Source organism: Rhipicephalus sanguineus, chromosome 11, assembly GCF_013339695.2.
Source record: "Rhipicephalus sanguineus isolate Rsan-2018 chromosome 11, BIME_Rsan_1.4, whole genome shotgun sequence".
NCBI lineage: Eukaryota > Metazoa > Arthropoda > Arachnida > Ixodida > Ixodidae > Rhipicephalus > Rhipicephalus sanguineus.
This window is the reverse complement of record NC_051186.1, coordinates 40,529,630-40,557,025: the sequence shown is the minus strand read 5'-3', so window position 1 is coordinate 40,557,025 and position 27,396 is coordinate 40,529,630. Positions and strand designations below refer to the sequence as shown.

Here is a 27,396-nt window from a genome sequence, read left to right as displayed (position 1 = left end):
TGACGCCGGATGGTGAAGGGTCGACCTAGAAACGCTCCGTTGTTTAAAAGGCCCTGCAATAATTTTCTAGGTAACCATCGAAGCTTCATCGAAGGAGCTTATTGCTTCAGGAATCGACCACCGCAAAATTTCTAGAATCTGTCAAGTACGAGCAGAGTTACAGAGATTTGTCGCACGCTGTGACTACTTTCTCTCTTCTCTCTCCCGAAGAAGTTACGTCACGCGCACGTCATGACCTTGATCACTCACGTTCTTTTAAGAGCGCAAGCCCTTAGGGCGCCCGTTCCCTGCGTTGAGCGGCGTCGCCGTCGCCGTTGCCGTTATAGCCGTTTCATGTCTAATCGTAACCGATAGACATGCGGAAAAAAAATGAAATGAGAAAACATAGCCAGGATCGAATGTAATTCGAACACCCTAGCCCTCTGTGTGCAGTCGAGTACTTTTACCACAGAGTCATCCGCTGGTGCTTGTAACTCGTTTGCAAAAAGACCTTATACAGGCGTCATGTCGGGCAAGAATCGCGTTAACCTATATAATATTGCGCGCAGAAGATTAAAATAACAACCAGTCATCACACAATGCTAAATTGCGCAACGAGTGTGTGGTTTAATGCTCCCACCCACTGCAAAGTGCTCAGACCATAATTCTTCGCCGTCAGTCAGCCACGTGAGCATCAACAATGTGCACATATGTGTAGCGGGTACCTCGCTTATCCGCAGAAAGACGAATAATGGCGCAGTGGGTGCTGTTCTACTTCAAAAAAATTATGATTTATGGCATAGTCGATACCTTGCGGAAAGCCAAGACTTCAAACACAGTTGGCCTTGCCCCAACACGAAGCTGCGCTCAGAATTCGCATTAGGCAGCATCGTAATCGTAAGTGAATTTTTTTTCCTTCGAACGAGTGGCTTACTTTCAGTGTGATCACGAGCGCGCGCACGGGCACGTGGCGGCCTTTTTCGGCGGCCACAATAACTATGCAGCTCACGACGCTCAAATCAGCCAATGGCCGTGAATTTGGGTATAAGGCGCGATCGTTTGGGTATGTGGCATCATTTGTAGAAAGAAGAAGGAATGATTCCTAGATTGCTTTGAGAATTAATTGTAAGCTCCAGGCCACGTGCTGCGCCATCATGTTTGGCTCGCGTCTCAGGAGCCTCGACTACCGATCGGCAGCGTTTTCTGACCACGCTGAAGAAGTGTTGCTGGGTCCCTTTTGAAAGGCAGGGAGCTTCTCTCGCAAGCTCATGCGAAATGAACCACCCATAATCGATTCTTGAAGGTATAATTGGTCGCCCTATCCCTCCTTCACTGACCAGTGACGTAGGCAAGCGTACAGAACACTTGCTACGTACTGGGAGACGGTGAGGCGAAGCTCTGAAGTGGGGTTCGTGGCATATCCTGCATGATATCAGAACTTCGTCCAGAAGGTTTGACTCACCGCCGGTGCAAGGAGGCTCCCAGGTTGACACCAGGGGAGTTGCTGGAAGTTCTATAGGGTTGCACTGCGCGCCGCGCGGTTCTGGACCGCGAAGCTACCGTTAGCACAAGATATGGGCGACTATATCGCTAGGAAACGAAAGTTTCTGATCGCTAACAAGTAGCCTAGAGGTCATAGTAAGGTCAAATCGACCAAAGCGCGACGGTAGGGGTGACCTGATAAGGGCGAACCAACGCCTCGTCCCACGGACAGGGGTATGTGTCAGGGCCTGAGTTGTGGCAACACAATGATGCCTCCTCGGTACTATACATTACGTTAGACTGTTCTCAGCTTTCTAAGTGCCTAGTACTTTAGTGGCCCGGCTTGTCGTCTGTCCACTGTCGCTTGGTGACGCAGAGGTCAATACAGGCGTAAAATAAGGCTAACAGTGCTCAAAACCAGTGCAAAATAATGATGATAATAACGATGATGGTTTTCTACAAATTAGTTAAATGAAATGGCGAGGATGATGACGTTCGAAACGATGGTGGCGACGACTTTTTGTACCGAAAGTTATCATCATCATCGTACGATTGCCGACGTGGTGGCCAAGCGCCATGGGGGGAAAAAAAAAGAGGATGACCCTATTTTTAGGTCTGGCGGTCCCATGACGCCAATTTCCCACACGTGGGGGCCCTCCCAAGCGACTATGCGCTTCGTTCTGCCAAGCACCAGGCCGGAAGTGCGCTTGTCCCTATTTTACCGGTAGGTACCTGGCGGCAGCAATTCTCTGCCTCCCACAGCAGCGGCGGATGCTGGGGCCACCTCTCGAGTACCCAGAAACAACCGAGCGCCAGGTCGGTGTACTCCTCTACCCGTTAGGAAAAAAGCGGTGGGCTCCCGGTAGGCACTGGGAATCGAACCCTGTACCTCCCGCATTGGAAGCGAACGCTCAACCATGTAGCCACCGCTGCGGTAGTGGAGCTGCATTAAGCGCAGGATTTAGAACTAAGCAAGATTTACACACGAACACGGTTTTTCCTTTAAGGGCCTTAACAACCTCTCAAAACACACACACACAAAAAAAAACGAGAGCGTTATCATCTCCTGGCGTTTCCGTATTTTCAACGCAATTCGTGATGCAGTGACGGTACCGACGCCAATATGCGACAAGTGGCCACGCGTCATCCACGATCTGTCGAATGAAACAGCGATGTTTCCCTGGTTCTCCATGTTTAGTTGCGCTTAAAGTTCGCGAACTGAACTTGCACTTTCGCTGCAAGGGCAGCAAGAGCAGCGGCATGTGTAACACGTGACGTCATGAGTAAATAAGCTCTCGATTGGTCAATATACGAGGGATATCAGTTGCGATTCGTCTCTTACCCTGCTTTTCCATGCAGTTGCACGCCCATTCTGCCTTTCAACCATCTTTTTTTTTGTATGTTCGTGCGTGCGTTTGTATGTGTTCGTGTATATATACACATGCGAAATCGAAACATTTCGAAGGGGGTGGAAGGTTGAACCCCCCCCCCCCTTTCTAAATGGCAAAGCCCCTGCTTATATGTCTCATGAGGCGTGGAGTGTGACAGTCCTGTGGCGTCGACAGCGCATATGAGGTGAAACATCGTCGTCAGCATCAGCCACAGCATCAACAAAAACACCAGCCTAAAGAATAATCATTATCAGCTGCAGCATCAACGAAGACGCTGGCCTTGAAAAAGCGACGTGTGGTACAAAAATACTAACGTGGCATCCCTAACTCCGATTATGACGATGGCTTGCGATAGACACGGAGAATTAGAATTACACAGAGTGTGATAAGGGTAGATATAGATAGAAGCTTGTATAAATAAAGGTATAAGGATAGATAAGCTTGGATAACGAATGATAACGGTAGGTCAAAGTATACAAAGGCATATAGCATATGATTCTCAAACACGCGGCCACATTTCAATTCGGCCTTCTCGGGCGCGTGCCCGCACTGTGCGGAGGAGTCGTCTGACACCTATCACATGGTGTGGGCATGCTCCTCCAATCCTGCCTACCCACCCCACTCCCACCCCACCCGAGAGGACTGGGAAGCTGTCCTGCTCGGCTGCTCCGACCTCCAAGCCCAACAAGCATTGGTGGCTAGAGCCCGGGCCGCCGCGGCAGCTACAGGGATACCGGACTAGGGATCCCTCCTAGTGTTTGTGAAGGGCGGGCCCATCCGGCTCACCCCGTCCACACCTCTCGCTGTATATAGAGTAATAAACGTTTTCCACCACCACCACCGCGGACTTCTTGCTGGCGTCTCGCGGCCCGCACATGACTGTCTTCGTGTCCCCTTTTCTTTCTGAATTATATCCATGAGCTACACAGGCGTGACTGGTCTAAATCATTTTTTTTCGTGAGGCACCCCCTGTGGCCACCATGTGTTGATACATAACCGTGAAATATAACTCTATATTTCAAAATCGGCATCCAGATTTTGCTCATATCGGAGATAGGTATCGATATATGTTCTCGATATCCTGGCGCCGAAACACGCATCAGAAATGACCCATATGTGAGATATGGGAAAGGTCTTCTTTCAAATTGCATCGTTAAGGTGACATCTTGTACAACCTACTTATTATTCGTTGCAACTTGGCCACTTGGTGCAAGTTCTCGTTGGGGTGCAGTTTGAATCTCCGTGCACATCCTCAGCGATTCCTTTCCGAAGGACAGCTGACAAAGAGACCGCCGCCATTGATTTTCCAAATGCACGCCACGCCGCCGCATACACTTCTTTTCATACAAAAAGAAGGTGACGCATCTCCAAAAAAGAGATACAAGTCCCTCCTCGAAGAAAGGAAGGCGATTAATTAATGGGGCGACGTGACCTACGAGTACAGCTGTTTGCTGCTGTGTCCAGTAAAATGTCGTTCTAACGTTCTCCGCTCACGTTCCCTCAACGTTGGCGTTTCTTTTTAATATTTGTCGTATCCGCGATTGCTGAGCGGTTACGAAACAACAGCCTTTCGAGAATAAATTCTTCGCTGCGAGACGCGCACCATGCGATCCAAGGTCGAAGCGTTGGTGACATTCCGGTTTCCTAGGGACTCGCACGCGAAGTCTGTATGATACTTCTTTCTTTCTTTCTTTCTTTCTTTCTTTCTTTCTTTCTTTCTTTCTTTCTTTCTTTCTTTCTTTCTTTCTTCTTTCTTCTTTCTTTCTTTCTTTCTTTCTTTCTTTCTTTCTTTGTTGCCTGGCTGGAAAAAACGAGGGCGTCGACGAGATTCGCGAATTAGCACCTCGTATCGCCGTCTTTTTGTCCACATAAGAAGATAAGAAGCGTGGCTCAGCGAATGCATATTGCACAACTGTGCGCACTCTTCCTTCTGTTTTTTTCTTTAAGAGGCCATAAGTAGTAACACTGTAGATTAGCGGCGAAAACGGAAATAAATGACCACTGAGGGGATATATATATATATATATATATATATATATATATATATATATATATATATATATATATATATATATATATATATATATATATATATATATTGTTGAGGCTTAACGTCCCAAAACCACGATATGATTATGACGGATGCCGTAGTGGAGGGCTCCGGAAATTTAGATGACCTGGGGTTCTTTAACGTGCACATAAATCTAAGTACACGGGCCTCAAGTATCTTCGCCTCCGCCGAAAATGCGGCCGCCGCGGCCGGGATTCGATCCCGCGACTTTCGGGTCAGCAGTCGAGCACCATAACCACTAGACCACCGTTGTCCTAACATGACTCTTGTATGGGGTCTTTTCCCGAAGCAGTTTGAAGCATTAAGGTAATAATATCCGGGATTTAACGTCAGAAAACCACGATATGATTATGAGAGACGCTAAAGCACTAAGGTAGCTCTGTGGTAGAATACTTTACTGCCATGCATAATGCCTGGGTTAGATTCCGGCTGGAGCAGTGATTTTTATCCTTTGCATGCATCGGTATATTTCACCGATCGACAACGCAGCCGACACGCACCGCATTTTCTGTCACACGGACTGCTTCACACTGTCGCGCCAAGATTTCAGAAGTCTGGGCTTATATAGGCCAGTAATTTCTCTCTGGACCCATGATAAAGTTTATTACTTACCTATAGACTGAATCACCTGTGGCGCATACACCCGTACACCATAGGCCGCGGTATGCGGATATGCGCTGCACGTTACTGATGGAAAGGATTTCATGAGATATGCGACAGGGTACTCACATTATTCCTGCGAATCGTGTTCGACATACATTCACGTCCTTCTATGCCAATTCTGGTACGTACCAAGCTAAGGAGGCGCCGACCACGAGAGCGCCAAGACGTAGATAGATAGATAGATAGATAGATAGATAGATAGATAGATAGATAGATAGATAGATAGATAGATAGATAGATAGATAGATAGATAGATAGATAGATAGATAGATAGATAGATAGATAGATAGATAGATAGATAGATAGATAGATAGATAGATAGATAGATAGATAGATAGATAGATAGATAGATAGATAGATAGATAGATAGATAGATAGATAGATAGATAGATAGATAGATAGATAGATAGATAGATAGATAGATAGATAGATAGATAGATAGATAGATAGATAGATAGATAGATAGATAGATAGATAGATAGATAGATAGATAGATAGATAGATAGATAGATAGATAGATAGATAGATAGATAGATAGATAGATAATTATGAAGTGCATCAGAGTTTCCAACGTGAAAACTTTGATGAGTGCGCTGTTGAGGTGCCGGAAATGCTGGCGCCTCAACAGCTGCTCTCGTAAAAGAAAATATAATAAATCAAAGGAGAAAAAACAAACCGTCGTGCCGCCGGGCATCTGCTTCATACACACCGCACTGCTCTTAAAAAGAAACCTCGGGCTTTTCGCACAAGCAAAGCCCGCGTTTATATAGTGGTTCCAAGCACAGTCTAAATAGTATCTCTTTCGAGGAAACCAATATGGTTCGCTGATTGCTATGCCCATGAAGGTTTAAACCTCCTTGGTAATACCGAAAGTTTCGCTAGTATTCTGCAGCTGTCTATATTTTTTTTAAAGCACAGGACAACGCATATATGCCATATACTAATACGCGCACATTATATATAGATCATATGCTCATACCCATGATATCGCATACGTCGTATATCATACGCGTGTCGTATATTTCATACAGTAATAATATAATCGACAGTGAAAATTAACCGTTTTTCTTCTAATCATATCGTCAGTTTTTCAATCCGGCTGTTGGTCTTTCGGAGACAGTGTGTACATTACAGATATAGATTTTTTTTTAGTGTTATCTCTTGATCATATGCCTAGGTAATTACTGCTGTGTCGCCGTCTTTGCGCCTTCCCATTGCAACGTGAAGACAGATCACTCAGTCATCCTATGTCAAGCATCGCTGCTTGAAGGTAAGAAAGTAAGAAAGAAAGAAAGAAGACAATAACTTGGCAGCATGCACTGTGTACGCATAAGTGTTTGTACCGCGCACTTTTATCTGCTCCGTCATCTTTACAGCCGAGATCGAGACGTGATGGGGTATCCGAGTATCAACACCAGTCACCTTAAGAAGACAAACACTCCAGTCCAACCCATTATTATCATAATCGCCGCTGTCTCAGGAGGTGGCGAGATATTGGAGTGCTTTCGGGAACTTATGACAGATAGTCTCGTCATAGCCTATTAAGGCGATCGAAAGCCTTGGATGCCTCCTGAAACGCGTAAAGTGGCCGTCGGTGTCAACACGAACGTTGCAAAAAGGTCATGTGATCAGAGATTACGACTGACATCACAGATCATGGAAATTCGTGACGTCATTATGACTTGGTCGCGACGTCACATCATAATGTTGTGTCACACGATGACGTCATTACACGAAACCGTCGCATGGTCAAGGCCGGGCCGATCCCGGAGGCAGTGCATAATCAGGCGAGGTGCAGAAAGCTTGCTATGCCTCCGATCTTGGAGGCAGTGCAAAACCACGTTAGGCGCCGAAAGCTTTCGAAGGGGGCATCAATACATCGACTGAGATCACATCAGTCCTGTTTTTTTTTACAGCGAAAGCGGTCATGAAATCACAACAACGATCATCATGACGCCACTACAACGTGACGTCACACGATGACGTCATCACACGACATCATACCTTGGTCAAAAGCGACGATCACGGAGGCAATGCAAAAGCAGATGAAGTGATAAAAGTCTTGAATGCCTCCGATCCCGGAGGCAATGCAACACCACTATATGTGCGCAAGGCTTTCGGAAGGGGGCGAGCTTGGATCAATACATCGACTGAGAAGCAGAAGAAGAACATGGTTTCACCTTCGAGTCGATTGCATAAGGGACCATATGAGTTTTTTCGGACATGCTTGAAAAATACATCGACTCAGAAGAAAAAGAAGACGGCTTTCACCTTCGAGTCGTCTTAGGAGAATGCATTAGGGACTCTATGTGTTTTTATCGCTTGACTATGCATATTGCTATAGTCTACAGGGAGTTCATAGCGAATATTGTAGACCGCAAGTATATTTTGCCAGTGGAAACAACCTCGTTGCTACAGCATTTGTCCATTAAATATAGCGCGATCTCCTTCCACAGTTAGAAGAACATGTCTATAGAAAGAATTCTACATGGTCTATTGTCTTTCGTGTGTAGCCAATATATGCAACGCAACTGCATTATAGACCAAGAGACACAACCCCATGATGGTTGTCGAATTTTAGCTATGTAGACAGTCTGTGCACCTTCCAGGGCTAGAAGTCTATAGACAAGCAATGCAGTACAATTAGTCTACTTGCTATTGTCTATGTGTAAAGATCGTCTGATCACTAGACAAAAAATAATAGGTCTACTTACCGATCGCTTTGTTGTTGTTCGCTTTGTGCACTTTTCATTGTCAAAATGACATGTCTGTAGATATGCAGCGCAGGCTACTTTACATTTAAATTAAAATATGCGGCTTAACGTGCCATAAACACGATTTATGTAGACCACCTGTATATTAATTACACTAAAGGGAATAGACTAAAAGTTGAAGACTTCAATCTGCACAGATAGCGTCTGCGCTTTACACAGACAAAAGGACAAGTCCACAAAGCAGCAACGAAGTAAAATTTGTCAGTCGCAGCCAAAATGCATGTAAGTCATATTTATATTAGGACAAAGAGAATAGCCTGTCGTAGATATTTAATTGCTCATATATGGTATGTGCATTTTTAAAACTAGAAAGCACCAGCTGCTGCCGCTCTACGGCGCACGCGGTCACGTTGTGCTCGTCTCTCTCTCTCCTTTCACTCTCCTCTTTGCGTCACAATACTCCTTTCCCCCGTGTAGGGTAGCCAACCGGAACTTCCTCTAGCTAACATCCGTGCCTTTCTAAGCATTCACGAAGTCATTTTCCTTTCGGATCGGAATGGCTGGTAACCCTCATTGTGACAACTTCGGAAGCAAGGAGACATTACAAGGCATATTTCGCGACTCTCCTCGCTACAATGCGCAGAGACAATCGCTCGCCATTGCCCTAGCTCGCACAGACCAAATACCGATTACGGCAGCAACCATATTAGAATGCCGTCCTGCTAAGCCATCGCGGATGACGGCGACAAAGGCATTGCTAAAATTCTTCAGTACAACAAATTTGCACACACTGTTATAGACTAATAGCGATATTGTGACTATGTGGAGTGTGACTTCGTGTGTGCGTGTGTATGTGTGTGTGCTCCCCCTCTCCCTCTTTCTCTCTCTTTCTACCTCTATATTTTAATCTCCCCTATCCCTTTCCCCAGTGTAGGAGGGTAGCATACCGGTTATTCTGAACTGGTTAATATATTCCCTCTCTCCCATTCTTTTCTCTCTATCTTTCCGCAGTAAGAAGGACAAGTCCATAGAAACGCAAGCGCTTGAAGTCTTATATGAAGGCCATCTGAATTCGTGCTTACGGATCATCCACCCCGCTTTCTGAAGCGTCAGCAGTCGGCATGAACACGTCTCCGTGGAGGCCGCCCTTGTAGTCGTAAACGAACCCGCACAAAGATACAGGCCGGATGTCTATTCGCGATAGCGATATATGCTATCCTATACGACTGGCGGTGTCTTCCTTTGACGGTCACGGACAACTGTGTGCATTGTCGGCTCTGGCAATCTCTGCATAGCGTAGCGACGAAGGGGCAACGGTTGCCGTCGTCCCTCCACTCACACACGCAGCGGTGCTTGAGTGGCTACATTGCGTCCTCCTCCAACGCGGAAGGTACTGGGTTCGATTCCCAGTGCCCATTGGTTTTTAAGGGTACACCGACCAGGCACTAAGTGTACACACATTGGTTTCGCTGATGGGGATAGAGGTACACCAGCCAGGCGCTAAGTGTTGCGGGTACTCTTATTCCAAGAAGGTGGCGTCTCCTTTCTGCTTTGTTCTTTCACTCCTCTTACATCTCCAACCAAATACGCTTAGCCGTGCTCTATTATTGGCTGCAGAAATAAACGTCTTTCTTTTCCTCAAACCACTGCTACTCGCGACTGCTCTGCTGTAGTGAAAGCAGGAAGCTCAGGGACAGAATGGGAAAAAAGGGGGTTTCCCCCCGAGTGCAGATAGTGTTTCCAGAAGGTGTGCCTATGGTTCGCGAGGAAGTGTCGGTTATTCTTTTGAAATATCTGAGAGAGACTGGCCTTGGTGACACTTGGTAAACAATATACCGGAAAGAGAAGCTCGGGCGGAGTTATTGGTCTGCCTGGCTAAAACCACATGCAGCAACAACATCACTACCACCAATGTCGCGCCAATGTCGTTCGCCAACACTGGCGCGACTTTCTTTACTTTCTCTTAGGAGAAATTGATCTAGGTGCTAAAGGGCAATTACACTTGGGCAAGGGGCAATTTGGGATACGGACGCACTAACCAACGACTCCGAGAGTGTCTATACCTTCTGTGCACATACAAAAAAGGCAGAAGTTCAGGGGAGGACGGAAGCTTGAAGAGATGAAAAATTCGGGAACACGGGGGGTCGCTGGTGCCGACGTTTCGACAAGCGGACTTGTCAGCCTTGAAGGCAAGTCCGCTTCTCGAAACGTCGGCTGCAGCAACACCCCGTGTTCACGAATTTTTCATGCCTTCTGTGCGCGTATTTCCGAGTCGATCTATGCAAGTGGCAATACCACAGATGACATTCCAACGTTGACTCAGAGAAAACGGCAGCACCCGCTGCAGTTTCCCGTATAAATCCGAACACGAACAATAGAGTCAGAAGTTCAGGGGAATACGATGGCCTGAAGTGATGAGAAAAGAGCAGGGGACGTCGCTGGTGACAAAGGTTTCGACAGGAGGACTCGACTACAACCTGACGAAGGCAAGTCCTTTTTGTTGAAATGTTGGCGCCAGCGAAGTTGCCTGCTCGGCGATTTTCTCATCTGCCACAAAACAGCACATCTGGGCGGGAGCAATTATCGAAAGCATGCCGCTTTGTTTTTAGCATTCGAGGGAAGTTTCGATGTTTTTTATCACTCTGTAGCCTTGACCCACAAACGGGCTGGCCTTGGCAGCGTGCCTCTACGTCAAGCGATTGACACAGTGACAGGCTCGTACGACACAATGTGACAAAGCGACATTCCAGAGACATTACGAAACGAAATGGTTTGTGCTGTATTAACGAGTACAGCTGTGGATGACAACTCAAGATACTTCGTGATGTAGGGGAAAACGAATAAATGACTTCATGCTGCAAAAGAATTAGCGTTGATTGCACTCTAATACGAAATATAATTAAATGCTGACAGACTCCAGTCCCGTCTGTCCGCGGAGCTTGTGTCAAGAGTTTTAGAGATAAGGCGCGATGTGAGCTTAGCAGTCGATATTTTTTTATTGGCATGTGAATACGTGTACTATATGTGTTCTGTAAAGCGCGCGTTGTGTATGATAAAGCAGTGTTTTGTGGAATCTGTTATGTATATATCCATGCAGCGGCCATCAATAAGTCAAGCAGTCAATATCGCGTAAAAGATAGCAATGTACACGAAGACCAAAAGTCGTCCATAAGGTGATCGTTGGGGGTCTCAAACGATATTTTGTAAGTGAAGCGGAATAATCCATACCAAGTGCGGGTTCTTTCTAATGGGAATTTACAGCTTCTACACTCTCGTGCCAGGAAAGCGGAAGAATGTATGCGGAAGCTCTTAATAGACTAGTGCATGAGATGTATGTCACGAGTCTTCAACAACTTCGTTCTAGGAAATCGACTCCCTTGAATACAAGTTTAGCGCTGAAGTAACTGTATAAGACTCCCGTGGGTACTAAATAACACTGTGTAAAAAAAAATACAAAAATTCGTACGGAGAGAACGCGTAGTCAATAAGATGTCTACAGGAGTTCTGCACGATGTATCATTGGAAGATACCTTCCCTATACGTGATTAGCAGGCCTGACAGCATTTGAACAAGCAGGTATATAAGACGTCCGTGGCAAGTCGAAAGAAAAGTGACGTGAAAAAAAAAAAAAGGAATCTTTTAGAAAGGTATAAATAGTACACAAGGTATCAACAGGAAAGCGGTCTGCCGGATGCATACTTCTAGAACGTTTCCTTCGCTACCTTGTTGTAAGACCTCGCAACTTTCGAGCAAATGTACGCTTGTAAGACATCTATGCGAAGTCGCAAACAACAGTAATTAATAACTGTTGGGGTTTAGCGTCCCAATTCACCACGACATGATTATGAGGGACGCCGTAGTGAAGGGTTCCGGAAATTTCGACCATCTGGTGTTCTTTAACGTGCACCGAAATCTAAGTACACGGGTGGGTCTCAAGCATTTTCACCTCCATCGAAAATGTGGTCGCCGCGTCCAGGATTCGATTCCACGACCTTCGGGTCAGCAGTCGAGCACCATAACCACAAGACCACCACGACTGGTAAGTCGTAAACAATGTTTGTTAAGTAAAACAGGGACATAAGTAGTCTATAAGATGTCTTTGAGAACGCTGAACGTCGTATTCATATCTTCAGAATGGTTCTATGGCTACAGACTAGTGAGTGTGCACCAGAGAACCTTCAAACAACCAAGTACGAAAGACGTCAATGGGAAGTCGTGAATAATCCTGAGTAGGAAGAATCCGTACGGAATAATGCCTAATCCACGCAAACGGCACAAGCGGTCTACAGGAGATCTACTGGGAGCCTCTGCGCTAGATACATGCCTTCAGAATGGTTTATTCACTGTATACGCGGTCGGAAAGCCTTCCAACGTTTCCATCGTTTGACCAAGCGAGACAGCACTTCTTTTTTAAATCCCTCTCTATCTTTTCTCGGCCTGTCAGGCTTCGCTCGCCAGGGGCGTAGGCAGAAATTTTTTCGGGGGGGTTCAACCATACTTTATGTGTGTTGGTGCGTGCGTTTGTATGTGTGCGTGTATATATACGCAAGCAAAACTGAAAAATTTCGGGGGGGGGGGTTTCAACCCCCCCAACCCCCCCCCCCCCCCCCTTGGCTACGCCCCTGTCGCTCGCGTCCACACAATCGAAACTCGGCAGACGCGACAGACTCCATCTTTCTCCCTCCATTCCACGAACCGACCGCCTCAAATTCGAGCCATCAAGGGCGTGACATGTGTATCCGCGTCTCGTCTACGTAGCAGCGCCCTCCGCGGTCACGACGTCTCCGCGACGCCACGACTCGAAAAGTACGGCTCGTGTTTAGCTCGTTCGGGACGTCTGTACGACGTACTACGCGCCTATTAAGCACGCGCGCAGGCACACGAATTGTGTTACGCCCAACAAACCGTGCCAGGTCGAACGCGTGGATTCAAGGAGCGCATCTGATGCGTGACATCGAATTGTACACTCCATTTGAGCAGAAGTAATTATTATTATTATTATTATTATTATTATTATTATTATTATTATTATTATTATTATTATTATTATTATTATTATTATTATTATTATTAATTGTTGGGGTTTTACGTGCCAAAACCACGATAAGATTATGAGGAACGCTGTTGTAGAGGCCTCTGGAAATTTCGACCATCTGGTGTTCTTTAACGTGCACTGACATCGCACAGTATGCACGAGCCTCCAGCATTTCGATAGCTGCGGCCGGGATCGAACCCGCGACCTTCGAGTTAGCAGCCAAGCACAGTAACCGCTAGGCGGGTATTATCGTTGTTACAGCTAATGACGCTGATGCTGCTGTTGCCACTGCATGCGGGCTCCAGCACTCAAACACTGCGGGTTTTTTATCATCATCTCCGTCATCATCAGCCTGATACGCCCACCGCATGCGCACAGACCTCTCCCATGTTCCGCCAACTAACACGGTCCTGTGCTTGCTGCGGCGACGTTATCCCGGTAAACTTCTTCATTGTGATCTACTCATCTAGCTTTCTGCCTCATGGTTGCCGTACTTCTGTGTCCACGCGCTTCGAGTTGTCGATTAATTCGCCCTCGCGATGCCGATTGCTAGCTTCCTGTTCAGCTGAATTGGCAGAGAGGCCGTCCCGGAAAGGCGTTGGTCCCGGGTTCGATTCCCGGACCAGGACTAATTTTTAGGCAACTAAGAGGCTTTCCTTTCTGAGAAATCCGCAGGGATTTCCTGGAGGCTTCGTGCTACATGCGGGTGTTTGTCAATCGACGCTTTTCATAATCCGCAAGTGCTCTTCCCTGCGCTGCATATTGGGGCAACTAATGGAGGCACCTGTTGTGCTTCAAGTGGAGAGGTGGTCCTACATGCGTGTGCTCGGGCTTGTATATTATGCGTGTTTACATCAAGAGAGCTGCGTCTAAATTTTCCGCGTCATATAGTGCAAGCAAATTGCGCTTGAAAGTGCTGTTTCCAGAAGTGACTAATGGGCCGCCATTAGTTGGGACAACTGCATCGCAGGAAAGCTAGCTTTACAATTACGAAAAGGGTCTATTTGCCTTTCTTAAGACTAAGCACTGTACACGTACCGTTTACACAGTTCACAACTTGTTTGCCTCAGCTGCGTCTAGTAGCTCATTCGCAGCCCTGCAAATCTCGGCGGCGAGACGCTTTGCACGCGGATTGCACACAAGAAACGCCTCGAGAGTCGGAGCAAATATATTCTGAGCAGTACACGCGCCCGCAACCTACACCGTCGCGGTATGCGCGCACCCGTCCGGAGCCGGATACTCCGGTTGCCCACGCATGGAGATAAGTCCCACGAGTCTGCAGCTTAGTGTTATATAAGCCCGCCTGCGAATGCGGCGCGATCCATGGCACGCCGCCGCTCGCTGTAGACAGTGATTCATCTCGAACGGCACGACGCCTTTTGTTCGTTGATATGCACGCAAGCGTGAGCGAGCCTACGGGGAAAAACCGATGGCTTGATCTTTCGCGTGGTGTGCACCGCACTATATAGACTTTCAAATTGCTTCTCGAACTGACTTTCGAAACGGTGAATTTAGAATTGCTCGAATTGACTTTTTGAAATTACTTTCGAATTGTTCCTCGAATTTCTCCACGTTTCTTATTGCTCCTCGAATTGACTTTCGAATTGCTCGAAATGACGTTCCGAAGTGACTTTCGAATTGCTCCACGTTCCTCCCGACGTTTGGGAACAAACTGTTCTTAAGGAACAGAAGAAGGAACCGAGTAATAGTGACACCTGAGTTTATGATTATAGCAGTGACAATTATGACAGCGCATATTATTATTACCGTGAAAATAGAAGCAAGGTGTGTGACCGGGCTAGTTGGTATTCCATATTGACGTGAACAGCGCGTGTAAACACAAGGACGAAGAAACGACGAGGACTAGCGCTGACTTCCAACTGAAATTTATTAACACAAACATAGAAAAACGAGAACAAGTAGGCACACGTGATCAACGCTCATATGAATTGCGCATGACGGCAGGCATGGAGAGGGAACCAAGAACCAAGAAGAATTAATAAGCAAAAACCACAAAACCGCGAAAAGACCGGAGTATGTCTAGGTTATCTGGCCGGATGAACTTAGGTAATCTATTTCTTTTTCAGTGAGGGCGATTGAAGGTTTGCTGATACAATTGCCTTTAGCGATGGCAGCAGCTTCAATGATTATGCGCGTGCTATCCTGGCGATGCCTAGCTAAAATCTGTGTGTTATCAAATGCTGGAGCGCACCCGCATTGTGAACAGTGCATTGCAAGAAAACCTTCTGTCCCTCTGCGTACCTTTTGGTTATGCTCTTGCAAACGTACGTTAAGGCACCTGCCCGTCTGGCCGATATAAGTCTGTCCGCATGAGAGTGGAATGCTATAAACAACGCTACTAGAGCAGTCAACGAATTTATTCTTGTGGTTAATTTTGGATGCGCTTTCATCCCGTTTTAGAGGGTTAGTCCTGACACGCAGCTCGGACAGCTTGTGCGGTGCCGAAAATACGACTGAGATGCCCGCCTTTTCACCTATCTTTTTTAGCTTATGAGAAATGGCATGCTTATACGGGATAACCGCCACCTTATTTCTCGCTGGTGCCTGAAGATCAGGAGACCTACTCGACGGCTTGAACTTTTCCCGCAGCTTGTCAGCGACAGAGACGAGAAGGTGACGGGGATAGCCGGCTGCCTTCAATCTACCTATCTGCGAGAAGAAGCTGTCGTGAATGGAGTGATTAAAAAAAAATGGAGCGCCAAAAAACCTCTCCTGCCGTACACTTCGGCTCACAGTAAACTTGTTAAGAGGGGAATCATCCAAGCATGCTTGCACAACGCCCTTGTTAAGTCCTGCCATCACTCCATTCACGACAGCTTCTTCTCGCAGATAGGTAGATTGAAGGCAGCCGGCTATCCCCGTCACCTTCTCGTCTCTGTCGCTGACAAGCTGCGGGAAAAGTTCAAGCCGTCGAGTAGGTCTCCTGATCTTCAGGCACCAGCGAGAAATAAGGTGGCGGTTATCCCGTATAAGCATGCCATTTCTCATAAGCTAAAAAAGATAGGTGAAAAGGCGGGCATCTCAGTCGTATTTTCGGCACCGCACAAGCTGTCCGAGCTGCGTGTCAGGACTAACCCTCTAAAACGGGATGAAAGCGCATCCAAAATTAACCACAAGAATAAATTCGTTGACTGCTCTAGTAGCGTTGTTTATAGCATTCCACTCTCATGCGGACAGACTTATATCGGCCAGACGGGCAGGTGCCTTAACGTACGTTTGCAAGAGCATAACCAAAAGGTACGCAGAGGGACAGAAGGTTTTCTTGCAATGCACTGTTCACAATGCGGGTGCGCTCCAGCATTTGATAACACACAGATTTTAGCTAGGCATCGCCAGGATAGCACGCGCATAATCATTGAAGCTGCTGCCATCGCTAAAGGCAATTGTATCAGCAAACCTTCAATCGCCCTCACTGAAAAAGAAATAGATTACCTAAGTTCATCCGGCCAGATAACCTAGACATACTCCGGTCTTTTCGCGGTTTTGTGGTTTTTGCTTATTAATTCTTCTTGGTTCTTGGTTCCCTCTCCATGCCTGCCGTCATGCGCAATTCATATGAGCGTTGATCACGTGTGCCTACTTGTTCTCGTTTTTCTATGTTTGTGTTAATAAATTTCAGTTGGAAGTCAGCGCTAGTCCTCGTCGTTTCTTCGTCCTTGTGTTTACACGCGCTGTTCACGTCAATGTGAAAACAGAGACGGCGAAGCACTCGAGAGTGGGCTTTTTTTTTTTCGCATTTTGCGATCCCATCAAAATGCGGCGGCTTCCAATGCCAGGAATCGAACCCGCGTCCTATAGATCTTTGCCGCTAAGATATATGGCTACTCCACTACTACGGCGATCTGCATGTTTTCCTCATTTTTTTTCTTTTAGCGTTAGACCAAGTAATTTGAACTACCCACTTGCATCATCTGATCTCCAGCGTAACGACTTCATTAACGAACACGCGCGCCATCGCTATTATTAGAGGCTGACGTAGGAGTATGACATGACGGCGCCAGCTTTGCTGAGTAAGGGACACGCTTTGTCGAGTCAAATATGTTACACACACGTCGCCAACTCGAGTGCGGAGTATAAGGAGTTGGAGTAGTTGTGTAAGATCATCGGAAATGCTTAGGGGAGCTGAGCCACGAATGAAAAAAAAAAAGAAAGAAAAAACAATGAAAGAAAAAGAAGCAAATAAAACGCCAGAAATGTGTCGCCATTTCTCTCCAAGAGTCAAAGCCTCTTCAACGATATTCGACTCCAGCAGACATCTCTTTGACTTCGAGATAAGAAGAGCGCGAACGGCCGTGACTGCAATGCATGGGAATGCCGTCACTTCACCCACTGCTGACGCATCCAAGAAATTGCGGAGCTCGTCTGCAGCCACTACGTCTAGACGCGTACGCACATATGTTCTTTTTTTTTTCTTAGTTAACTCGCCTGTCATAGTATGTAGTATGCACGTAGCGTGCGAACGTGGAACTCGTCTATTTCGCGGACGAATTTAGACGGCTTCCAGATCGCTCGTGCTGACGTGTTGTAGACGAATTGCCATTCATGCGTGCAGACTTGTTCTTTCTTTTGAACTGCGGACTCTCACAAGAAATGCTAAGAATTTTTCGTTTAGCAAATGCAAATCAAAGAAGAACTCAAGCTGGACTTTATACCTGTGAGTTCATGGAGAGTGAAATAGACAATATAAATAAAAATTTGGAAGTTCGTTGGCCAAGGTTTATTCCAGTTTTATTGCACATCTCTAGAACAATCTCCAGCCGCTAACGAGTGCTAAGAGGATGGGGGGGCACACCCGGCTAGTGCTCCCCCCCCCCCCTCTCCCCAAATTTTTTTTTGCCCCCATGGGATACAGAGCACAAAATCACACTCGACCACACCTACCTGCCCGGACCCTACGTCGGATCAAGGGCATGCCCCCCCCCCCCCCCCCCCCCCGCTCCTGAAAGGAATTTCTGCCTACGCCACTGCTCGAAATATCTCAATTTTGTATGTATATACATGTACACATACAAACACATATGTACTAACACGCATAAAGAGATGTAGCCCCCCCTAAGCTCCCTTCGAAGTAAAGTTCTGGCTGCGCCCCTGGCGAAAGCGCTTCTCTTACGTTTACCGTTAAATTGCCACTGTTCTTCTTTTTTTTTTCTACCAGGAGGAATCCACGTGTTCGTCGAACAAGCATGCGGACATGCGTGTATGCGGGACGCAACAAAAAAATGACGGATAATTAATAACGAAAAAGAAATATAGGAAGCGCCGCATCTGGTCGCTCTTCCCGGTAATAGCTGACACAAGCGTGAGAGGGCGGTTCGACGACGGGAAAGAGAGCGCGGCAACCAATTTATAAATAACAAAAAAAGAAAAGAAAAGAAAACGAGTGCGGGGAATAGCCCGTGCTATTTCGCAAACCCGTTAGCCTTGAGGCTCCCACCGCAGCCCGGCTGGTCGCATCGATCAAATATACGAGAACGCGTGCACCGGAGAGCTTGCTAAACGTCACGGTTGCATAACCGACACGATGATCCCAGTAAGGCCACGCCACTCCTAAATGGTATCGACGCTAAGTGGAACGACTGGGGCAGTTCGGACGAGCAATGTACGGGATGTTCCTAAATGATGCTCCCAACTTTGATCGCGCATAAGTCGGAATTGAGGATCGATAGAAAGTTGTGGTTTTGCGGCGTAATGTTCATGTACACCTATGGCCTGTATTCACAAAAAACCTCTTAAGCTATAGAGTTTTCGTAAGAGAATATTTCAGCCAATCACGACGCGGGACATATTATTAGCGAAGGCGGCTGATCAATTGACGAACGCACTTACGCAACAGAAGTTTTGTGCACTAGGCCCCTTAAGTTTTGATCTATACGTCAACACTTCCGACAAATTTCTTTTCTCTAATTTCTTTCGTTTTTTTTTTTTTTTTGTCTTTGCTACGAGGCACTGACGAAAATGCCACTCCAGGAGCCGGCACAGTGTGTGGTATGGTTGATGGAGACCAAATCTGCCATTAAACAACTTCGAATGGTAAATTCGAAGTTGGTCGGTTAGTTTGCTTACGTTCGTTACGGTAGAACAGCTCGGATAGCAGAACAATGCCGAACCCTACACTCTTAGAAAAAAACTAAAGAGAGAATCCTCTGACTTATTTTTTGTGAGTCCTCACTTGCCACGTATATGACTCTCTTTAAGGAGACAAGTTAACTCCCTTAGGAGATTAACAGCTACTCTTTTTTTTTTCTTTCTTAGAGTGTATCCGGAATTAATACAGCTATGTTCTACAAGGGAATTTACTACACACTCGCAAACATCTACATATGCAGTCTTCTTTCTCGTCTCGTCTCCTTCCGTGATGGTTACGGGACTCGTGTATTCCAGCAAGCACGTACAAACTATACTCCAGCAACGTGAATAACTAACATTAATACCCACGGTGGCGCGCTGCAAAACTTGATAGGAAAGAACGGACGCCCTTAACCTTGAAACGGTTAGCGCGCGGCGTCGGCCGGGGGCTTTTCGTTATACTATAACTTGCGCTACCACTCTTTTTTTTTTTTGTCTTTTAACTCTCAAGGAAAGCGAGCGCCAGGTCCTGAACAAGAAGCCGGCGCCGTATAATACGCGCGAAGCGTGGACACTGCACGCGAAACGAAAGCGCGTCGCGGTCTTTTTCCCACCCTCCAATATCAGGGCTGCGTATTCCGTTCGACGCGCTCGCGGCTGCAGCCTTGGCGCGTTATGTACGCTTCCGTGCGTTATTCCAAGACGTCTTCAAGACGTCTCTGTCAGCGAGCCCCGTATAGAAAGAAGGACATCCTCATTACGTGTGCGATCAGTTTCTGACGGGACTATGTTTACTCCCGGACGATATCTAGGTCGAGCCGTGGGCGTAAGCATACATAGCGAACGCTGTACGTCTATGCGGGTAGCATGCAGTACACAGGGCCCTTTCATATACCCAAGCCCTGACAACACAGATATCAACAAAGACGTTTATTACACGTCTCGTAGACGCCTTTCGTATCGCTGTATTTTTTTAACGTCTTGTGCGTACAAATTTACTGGTTATTCAGAAACAAAGCTTTGTGGATATATAGAAGGATCCATCTTGACCACACTGTCTAACTCACGACCAACGCCTTTTCTTGGTAGTTACGGCGTAGACGTTATTGGGCCACTCTAGACGAACTGCTTTGGACCACAGTGTTCTTTTTTTATATTTTGTGTGTACGCACTTTGCATAGGGGCGAAAATGCTTTTATCCCGAGAAGCTACAGTGCGAAGCTACAAACAGAACAAAAACCGGTTTCTCAGGAACGCAGCTTCGCATGCTACAGACAAAATATCGTCTTAGTCTGGGTGGCAAACCTGCGTGCCATGGCCTTTTCGGCATCCTTTCAAGTTCAGTCTAGAAAGATCGGTAGACGTGAAACTCTAAAAGCGTCTCTACAAGACGTTTGCAAGACGTTAAACTTGAAAGTATGCTTTCAACTTGAAACTACAGTACGAAGTTACAAAGGAACCACGTAGTAGTTTCTCGGAAGCAAAGCTAGAAGAAAAAGAAAGTCATATTCCGCATGTCGAACTCATGACCAACGCCTTTTTCCAGCTGCTTCAACGCCCTCTACTTGAAGTCGTATACGCTGGTGGCTACAACCGGTTACAAGTTACAACCTAATGCAAGCGCCGCCCACAGCCGTCGATGTCCCATACAGAGAAACGTTTTTATAGATTCCCTATCCAAACACATTCGCTCACTTCCGTTACGTCAAACACTTTACGCGCATTTCTCATAAGTATTTTTCTCATACAGACACATGTTCGTGTCGCTGGTTTTCGGTCGAAAAACTTGAACTTCCTGGCAAACTTCCGCGAAGATTTCGGCACCGCTTCTCGGGAAGACGTGATATTCTAAATAGGGACGACGCACCTTTAATTACTAATACGCGTAGTATTTACATTAGCAGCGAAAAAAGTACTTATGGTTACAACTGAAACCACCTATCACGACTCCCTTGCACTGATGAATGGCATACGCGCCGCAGTTATGGAGAAGGAGCTTGTGTTTAGTCTTAGTTTGTAATTGACCTTTTTTTTTTTAGGTACACACGTCGAGGGAAGCTCCCACGCAATATCTGTAGATGCCGTATCCGATTCTCCCGTCCTCCTTAAACGAGCGTGTCTTGTGCGCGCATCATGAATACTCCGCTGATTGCTGTCGACGACGAAAAGAGAGAGAGAACTTCACCGCCATGTTTATATCCCTTCCCCTTTCACTCTCTCCTACGAGGGTTTTTCGGCCGCGATCGTGACCACGGAGAGACAACCCGCGAAGCTCGCGGCTGCAGCTCTCGTAAAAAAAGAATAAAAAAAGAAAAAAAGGGGGCGTCCCTGCGGCGCACCCCGAAAACGTGGAGGTGAAAAAACAGCTGCTCGCGTTTTTTTTCTCTCTCTCTCTCTCTTACACACACCGGAACGCGCGCGCCGACGCAAGTGTTTCATAATGCACCCGTGGTGTTATGCGGTGAAGCGACCCTCGTCTCAGGCGTATGACACAAGCGTTTGCAATATTGATCGCCATATGCGACAAGGTATATAGCGCCCCGCTAAAGCACGATACACAGAGTATACAACTCACGTTAAGCCTGCATGTGCATGTGTGAAGGGGGGGGGGGGATGCCTTAAGTGAACTGCGGCACGCAGTCTGTATAGTTGGTGCCCAGCAACGTACGCGAATTACGTAAGGAAGCATTCTGATACTACAGTCGGCGTCAGAAATTTGGAGACCACTAGGTCTGAGAAAACTTTGGATTTCCCGGCAACACACAATTGTATTAGGTCCAACTGCGCAGTACCTTGTTGTTAGCGCGTTTTAGAACAGGCCGGAAATCTAATTTCAAGGCTAGCTGCAGAAACACAGGGTTTACTTAGCTTTTTCCTCGCCTTGCGTTGTCTCTAAACTTTCGATGCTGCCTGTACGTAGACTGTACTTGCACTACGTAAGTCTTGCATAATATGATCGAATCACACGTGTTCATACTTGAAATTGTATCCCTTATCCCTTCCCCTAGTACAGGGTAGCAAACCTGACATCCCTGCATCTCCTTGCTTCTCTCCCTCTCTGCGTACACTCTAAGGAAGAAAAAAGAGTGTGTGTTACTCATTTCGGTGAGTCCAGGCTTGCCACGTTTATGACTCTCTTTAAAGAGACACGTTAACTCTATTTTCGGTCCCAAAACTCTCCTACGAAAGTATATAATGATCTCCAAAGAGAGTGCACTTGTCTCCTTAGAGAGAGTTATACACATGGCAAGTCAGGATTTACAAAAGGAAACAAAGGATTCTTTTTTTTTTTTTCTTGGAGTGTACCAGAACACGCGTATTGACACATCAAGATGTGTACGCGGCCTCGTGGTCATGGCGCTTACTGCTGCCCCGAAGGTCGCGGGATCGAATCCCAGATGCATTGCGACGGAGGCCGAATGCTAGAGGCCCGTGCGCTTCGACTAAGGCGCACGTTAACGAACCCCAGATAGTCGAAATTTCCGGAGCCCTCCGCTACGGTGTCTCTCATAATCATGTCGTGGTTTTGGGACGTAAAACCCCAACAATTATTATTATTATTAAAAGGTGTAGGAAGTTCGAATGCATCAACTATAATACTCAACGTTCGCGAAAAACGGGACACGTGACCTGGTTACGTCACAGATGGCTCGTGCGGTCGCGCGATCACCTGGAGAGGAGACCCCGCCCTTCCTTCCTCGAGGGCCTCTCTTCTCAGGCGCACGCCACTGCCGAGAGCCGACGCCCTTGCATGCAGTGCTTTTCTTCGAAGCCAGCGCTCAAGCGACGCGATAAGAGCGTGGTTAATTAATTAGTTTTATGAACGCCGAACTGGAGGAAAACGCCTCCTCTTCGTGCAGCCCCGACGGCGCCGCCGTACCCGGAAAAGTAATTCTTTATTCTTGATAATTTAAATTTAAAAAAGATGGAATGCTGGGGCCTAACGTTCCCTAAAGTTCACAGTTCAGTTGAAAGTTCACAGTTCAAAGTTCGCAGATCAAAGTTCACAAGAAGGAGGCCGTAGTGAGGGATAGGACTACAGAGAGCGGATCAACTTCGACCGCATTGATTTGTTTAAGCTGCAGCTCAATCTAGGTGCTGGGACGTGTCGGCAATTTATCCTCACTTTGAAACACGGAGTACCGTGACAGGGAATCGAACCCGCGGCCTCGTGCATGGCTCTCCAGCGCCCATGGTCGCGCGCGTCATTCGCCACGCGTTGTCGGGCATCATCCCTAACAAATGTTGCTACAGAAGCTGGGCTATGTTAATTACTATGGGCATCTATCACACTTTAATTAAGAAGTGTAGTTATGCATAGATAATACTTCATGGACAAATGTCATTATAAAGATTACGTTTTTTCTATCGATCGTTTTTTGGGTACAACACATATTCTGTCAAAACACGATTGAATTTGTAATTCGTGCTCTTCTGCGACCATCCACACTACCCCCACGAACACTCAAATATTGGCTATAAGCAAAATCAATAATATAATCGACTCTTGTCAGCGGGCACTGCACTGCAGATGAAAGAAACGCAACACATGTTCAAGTATCTTCGGCCTCTTGAGTGCACACGATCATACGCCTAATCGACAAATAATCACAACTGGAAGAGGTTGTTGCGATAGCCCCGTCTTCTATGCGATCCCGCAAACGCGTTATGCGTTGCCACTGGAGCACGGAATTGACCAAATGCCCTCGAAACGACATACAGCGATTGTGACGAGGCTAATCACATACGAAGAGTCATACACGGCGAGATCGTACGTCGGCGTATCCTGCGACACATTTACGACCAATTGTTTATGCAACGGGGCCGAACGAACACCGTAGCAAGTGTTTCTGTTTCTGTGTGTATATCGTGTCTCGACCAACGATTACCCATATCAGTAACCAATTGCAAACATTACATAAGGATGTCTCTTATCAGTTACGTGCCTCTAATATAGACGCTTTCCAGAGTGAGTGACCTGTATAAACACCACACAAAATTCCGCTAATATATAGCTTGTCATGTGAAGGCATAGCTGTCAGCGCCGTGGCGAATGTCTCAACAATCGCTTCCTAACCACGTAATCGTTACGGGGAATAAGGAAGTGACGTTTCATAGGTCACAAGAGCGATTATGAAGATTGCCAGCCCACTTGACACCTTTTGACGGCGACGATTTTATAAGCTTAGTAACCCACCTAATGTCATTCTCACTTGATGACGTCTCCGTTACAGAGCACCCCGTAAGTAACACTTCTGCACGACACACATTCCTACAAACGTACGGGCAAAAGCCCATACCTTAACGCGTACCGTTAGCACTCACTAAAGGACGTATCCCATGCAGTCTTTAACGAGACAAAATATTTTCGTCCATAAGTGTGGATGGTAATAGAATCAACTGAACTGAACTGAACAGGCGATTTTCATGGATTGAGTCTTTTTTTTCCTGTCGTGATGATGATAATGATGATGATGATGACGCAATGTTGAGAGAGCTCCCGGTACTCCGAGACCGACACGCCCCCATTCTAGCATCGCTACGAGCGGACAACCACGTGCTCATGCGGGCTTGTCTAACTAGAAGCAACAAATAGAGAGATAAACGTCTCGGCGACCAGAGACTGACCTCGAGCCGAATGAATGTGCAGGTCGTACTGGCGACTGGACAGCACTTGCATGCCCCTGCGCACGCACGGCGGTTCCTTGTAAGGCTCGTGCACCGGCAGCTGCCTGGGCCGACCGTTGTGACTCGGCGAACCCAGGGCGTCGCGTTGCGGAGACGAAGGCGACTGAGGCGTCGACGGCGTCGTCGACGACGTCCGACGAAACATCGCGACGTCTTGTCAAGATCCCGCACCTCTCTCTCCTCTCTGTCTTCCTCGTTGTCACACAAACCAGCCGTCGTCACAGGTGACGGACGGCTTCACCGTAAAGCACTCGAATAAACACGAAGGCACGGCGACGGCGGCCCATAAGATGGTGGGGGTATGGACCCCGTGAAGATGAGAGGAGTAAGCACGGCGAGCCACGAAAAACACGTGCTCCGGACGTAACTTGGAACCAGCAAGCTTTCACAAACACCGGGCTCCAAAACGATCGGGCGAAACGCGCCCGAGACGTTGGGTTTTATAGGAAGCTCCAAGCACAGCCGTCACCGCTTGCAGAACCGATCACGCATCAGGTGAAGCGCGTGTTGTCCGGCGCTGTGTGTTCCTGTTCTTCCAAATCCTCTCCTAAACAGCCAAAGCGGGAACTTAAAGACCAAGGTTTAGGCTTGTTCCCCCCGTCCGAGCTGTCGTGCCTCAGGGGGGGAACCCCGAGCTCTCGACTGCGTGCGCGATTGGAGACCGTTCTCCACACACTACTGCCACCACCGACCGAGCGCTCCGCACTCCGCCTCCGCTAGCGTCGCCGTCGATCGAATATGTGAAGGGATTGCGTCGGGAGCGAGCCAGGCCAGTTACCAACACGCTTCCGCCTAGCGCGGCTACGCGCTTCTACTCGGTTCCGCCAGTAGGCGCGCCGCAGCGTACAGTCGCGTTATAGTTGCTATGGCGACAGCAGCTTCCCTCCTTCCTTAGTATGCCCTTCTCCCTCTTCTTGACTTCCTCTATCTCTCTTGTACGCCGCTCGCTTTTATCATTTTTTGCCCCCCTCCTGGAAACACGGCAGGTGAATGTATCCCTCGAATAGGAACGTTCGCGTGTGTAATCTATAGTCTGTGCGGGTTCCGCAATCACTTAATGACCATTGTGTCATTTAGTGACGCATGGATGAATGCGGAACGGACAGCAGACAACTGGCGTCGTCTGCTGTTTCGTAGTAGTTATGGGCACGCCATCTTCATCCCCTCTTGATCTCTTCCCCGTCTCTCTTTCGCAGACCTTAAGAAACACGGAAGTGGATGCGTCGTACGAACAGGTAGACGTACTTGTATGCGTGGTCAAGAGAGGGAAAACGGTTACAATTACACGGCGCTACACTTGCGCTACGCGCTGGGTGCGAAATGCGCAATTGTGCGTATGGATAGATGATACTACGAGAGGAACTGAAGGCGCTAAACCGGTGCTAAATGTGCACCAGTTCAGCCCACCCGTATAGATGGATGATGCACAATGGAGAGCATATGACTAATGAAGACGACGCTGAGGGCTCTAAACTGGCGCTAAATGCGCACCAGTTTAAAACAATGGAGAGCAGACGACAAACGACGGTACTGCGGGCGCTGGTGCTGGATGTGTACTGTTTTAGCACCCATACGGATGGATGACACACAATGAAGAGCAGACGCCAGATGACGACGGCGTTACCTTTATTCAATCATCGCTTCAGCAACGATTGCGCCGCCGAACGAAACAAGGTCGCCCAGCCAAATTCGTAGTACTACGCACGCGCCCTTCGAAAGAAAGCCAAAGTCGCGGCGCCGCTTCCGAGCTTTCGTTCGCCTTGAGCGTCGTTCTTTAAGCAGTCCCTTTTGTTTTCTTTTGTTCTTGAAGCTTACCAGGGACCGTGAGAAGTAGGGGAGGGTGGTAGGAAATATGGCGCGTTTGTCCAGGAGGCAGCAGCAGACGACAGCCGCGTAGCAGACGACGCCGTGCGAAGGCCACGGGCTTTGGCTGGCTGCTCTATCGGTTATGGAGGTCACGATTACGAGAGCGCAGAGAGTGAAAGAAGGAGAAAGGGTGGTGGTTCACTTGAGAGCGAGTGCGATGGTGAAACAAAGAACGAAAGAAAGATAAAATAAAGAAGAAGACAAATGCGTACAGTTATTTAGCCGAGCTGCCGCCATGAGTCGGCAGCTCGCGCTGCGCACCTGCGCGTTTGCCCAGCCGCTCTGGCTGGGCAGGCGGTAAAGAGAATTAAAAGAGACAGAGTGAAAAAAGAAAGAAAGAAGGCATAAGAGAGTGAGGGAGATGAAAAGGTGTATAGATTGCTGCCTGTGAACATGGAGAAATATTGCGGCTCTAAAAAA

The 27,396-nt window shown here is 47.3% G+C and overlaps 1 protein-coding gene across 2 annotated transcripts in view; it reads right to left on the bottom strand.

Moving 5' to 3' along the window:
- Positions 1-27,396, bottom strand: part of LOC119374972 (muscle-specific protein 300 kDa) — a 118,768-nt gene that overhangs the window by 70,170 nt on the left and 21,202 nt on the right. The window contains exon 1 of one of the 2 annotated variants that reach the window (XM_049410995.1): positions 25,051-25,808. The exons of the other annotated variant lie outside the window; for it this stretch is intronic. Within the exon in view, the coding sequence (XP_049266952.1) occupies positions 25,051-25,255 (205 nt within the window). The 5' untranslated portion in view covers positions 25,256-25,808. Of the gene's footprint in view, positions 1-25,050; positions 25,809-27,396 lie in introns of those variants that run through there. 2 annotated transcript variants of the gene reach the window in all.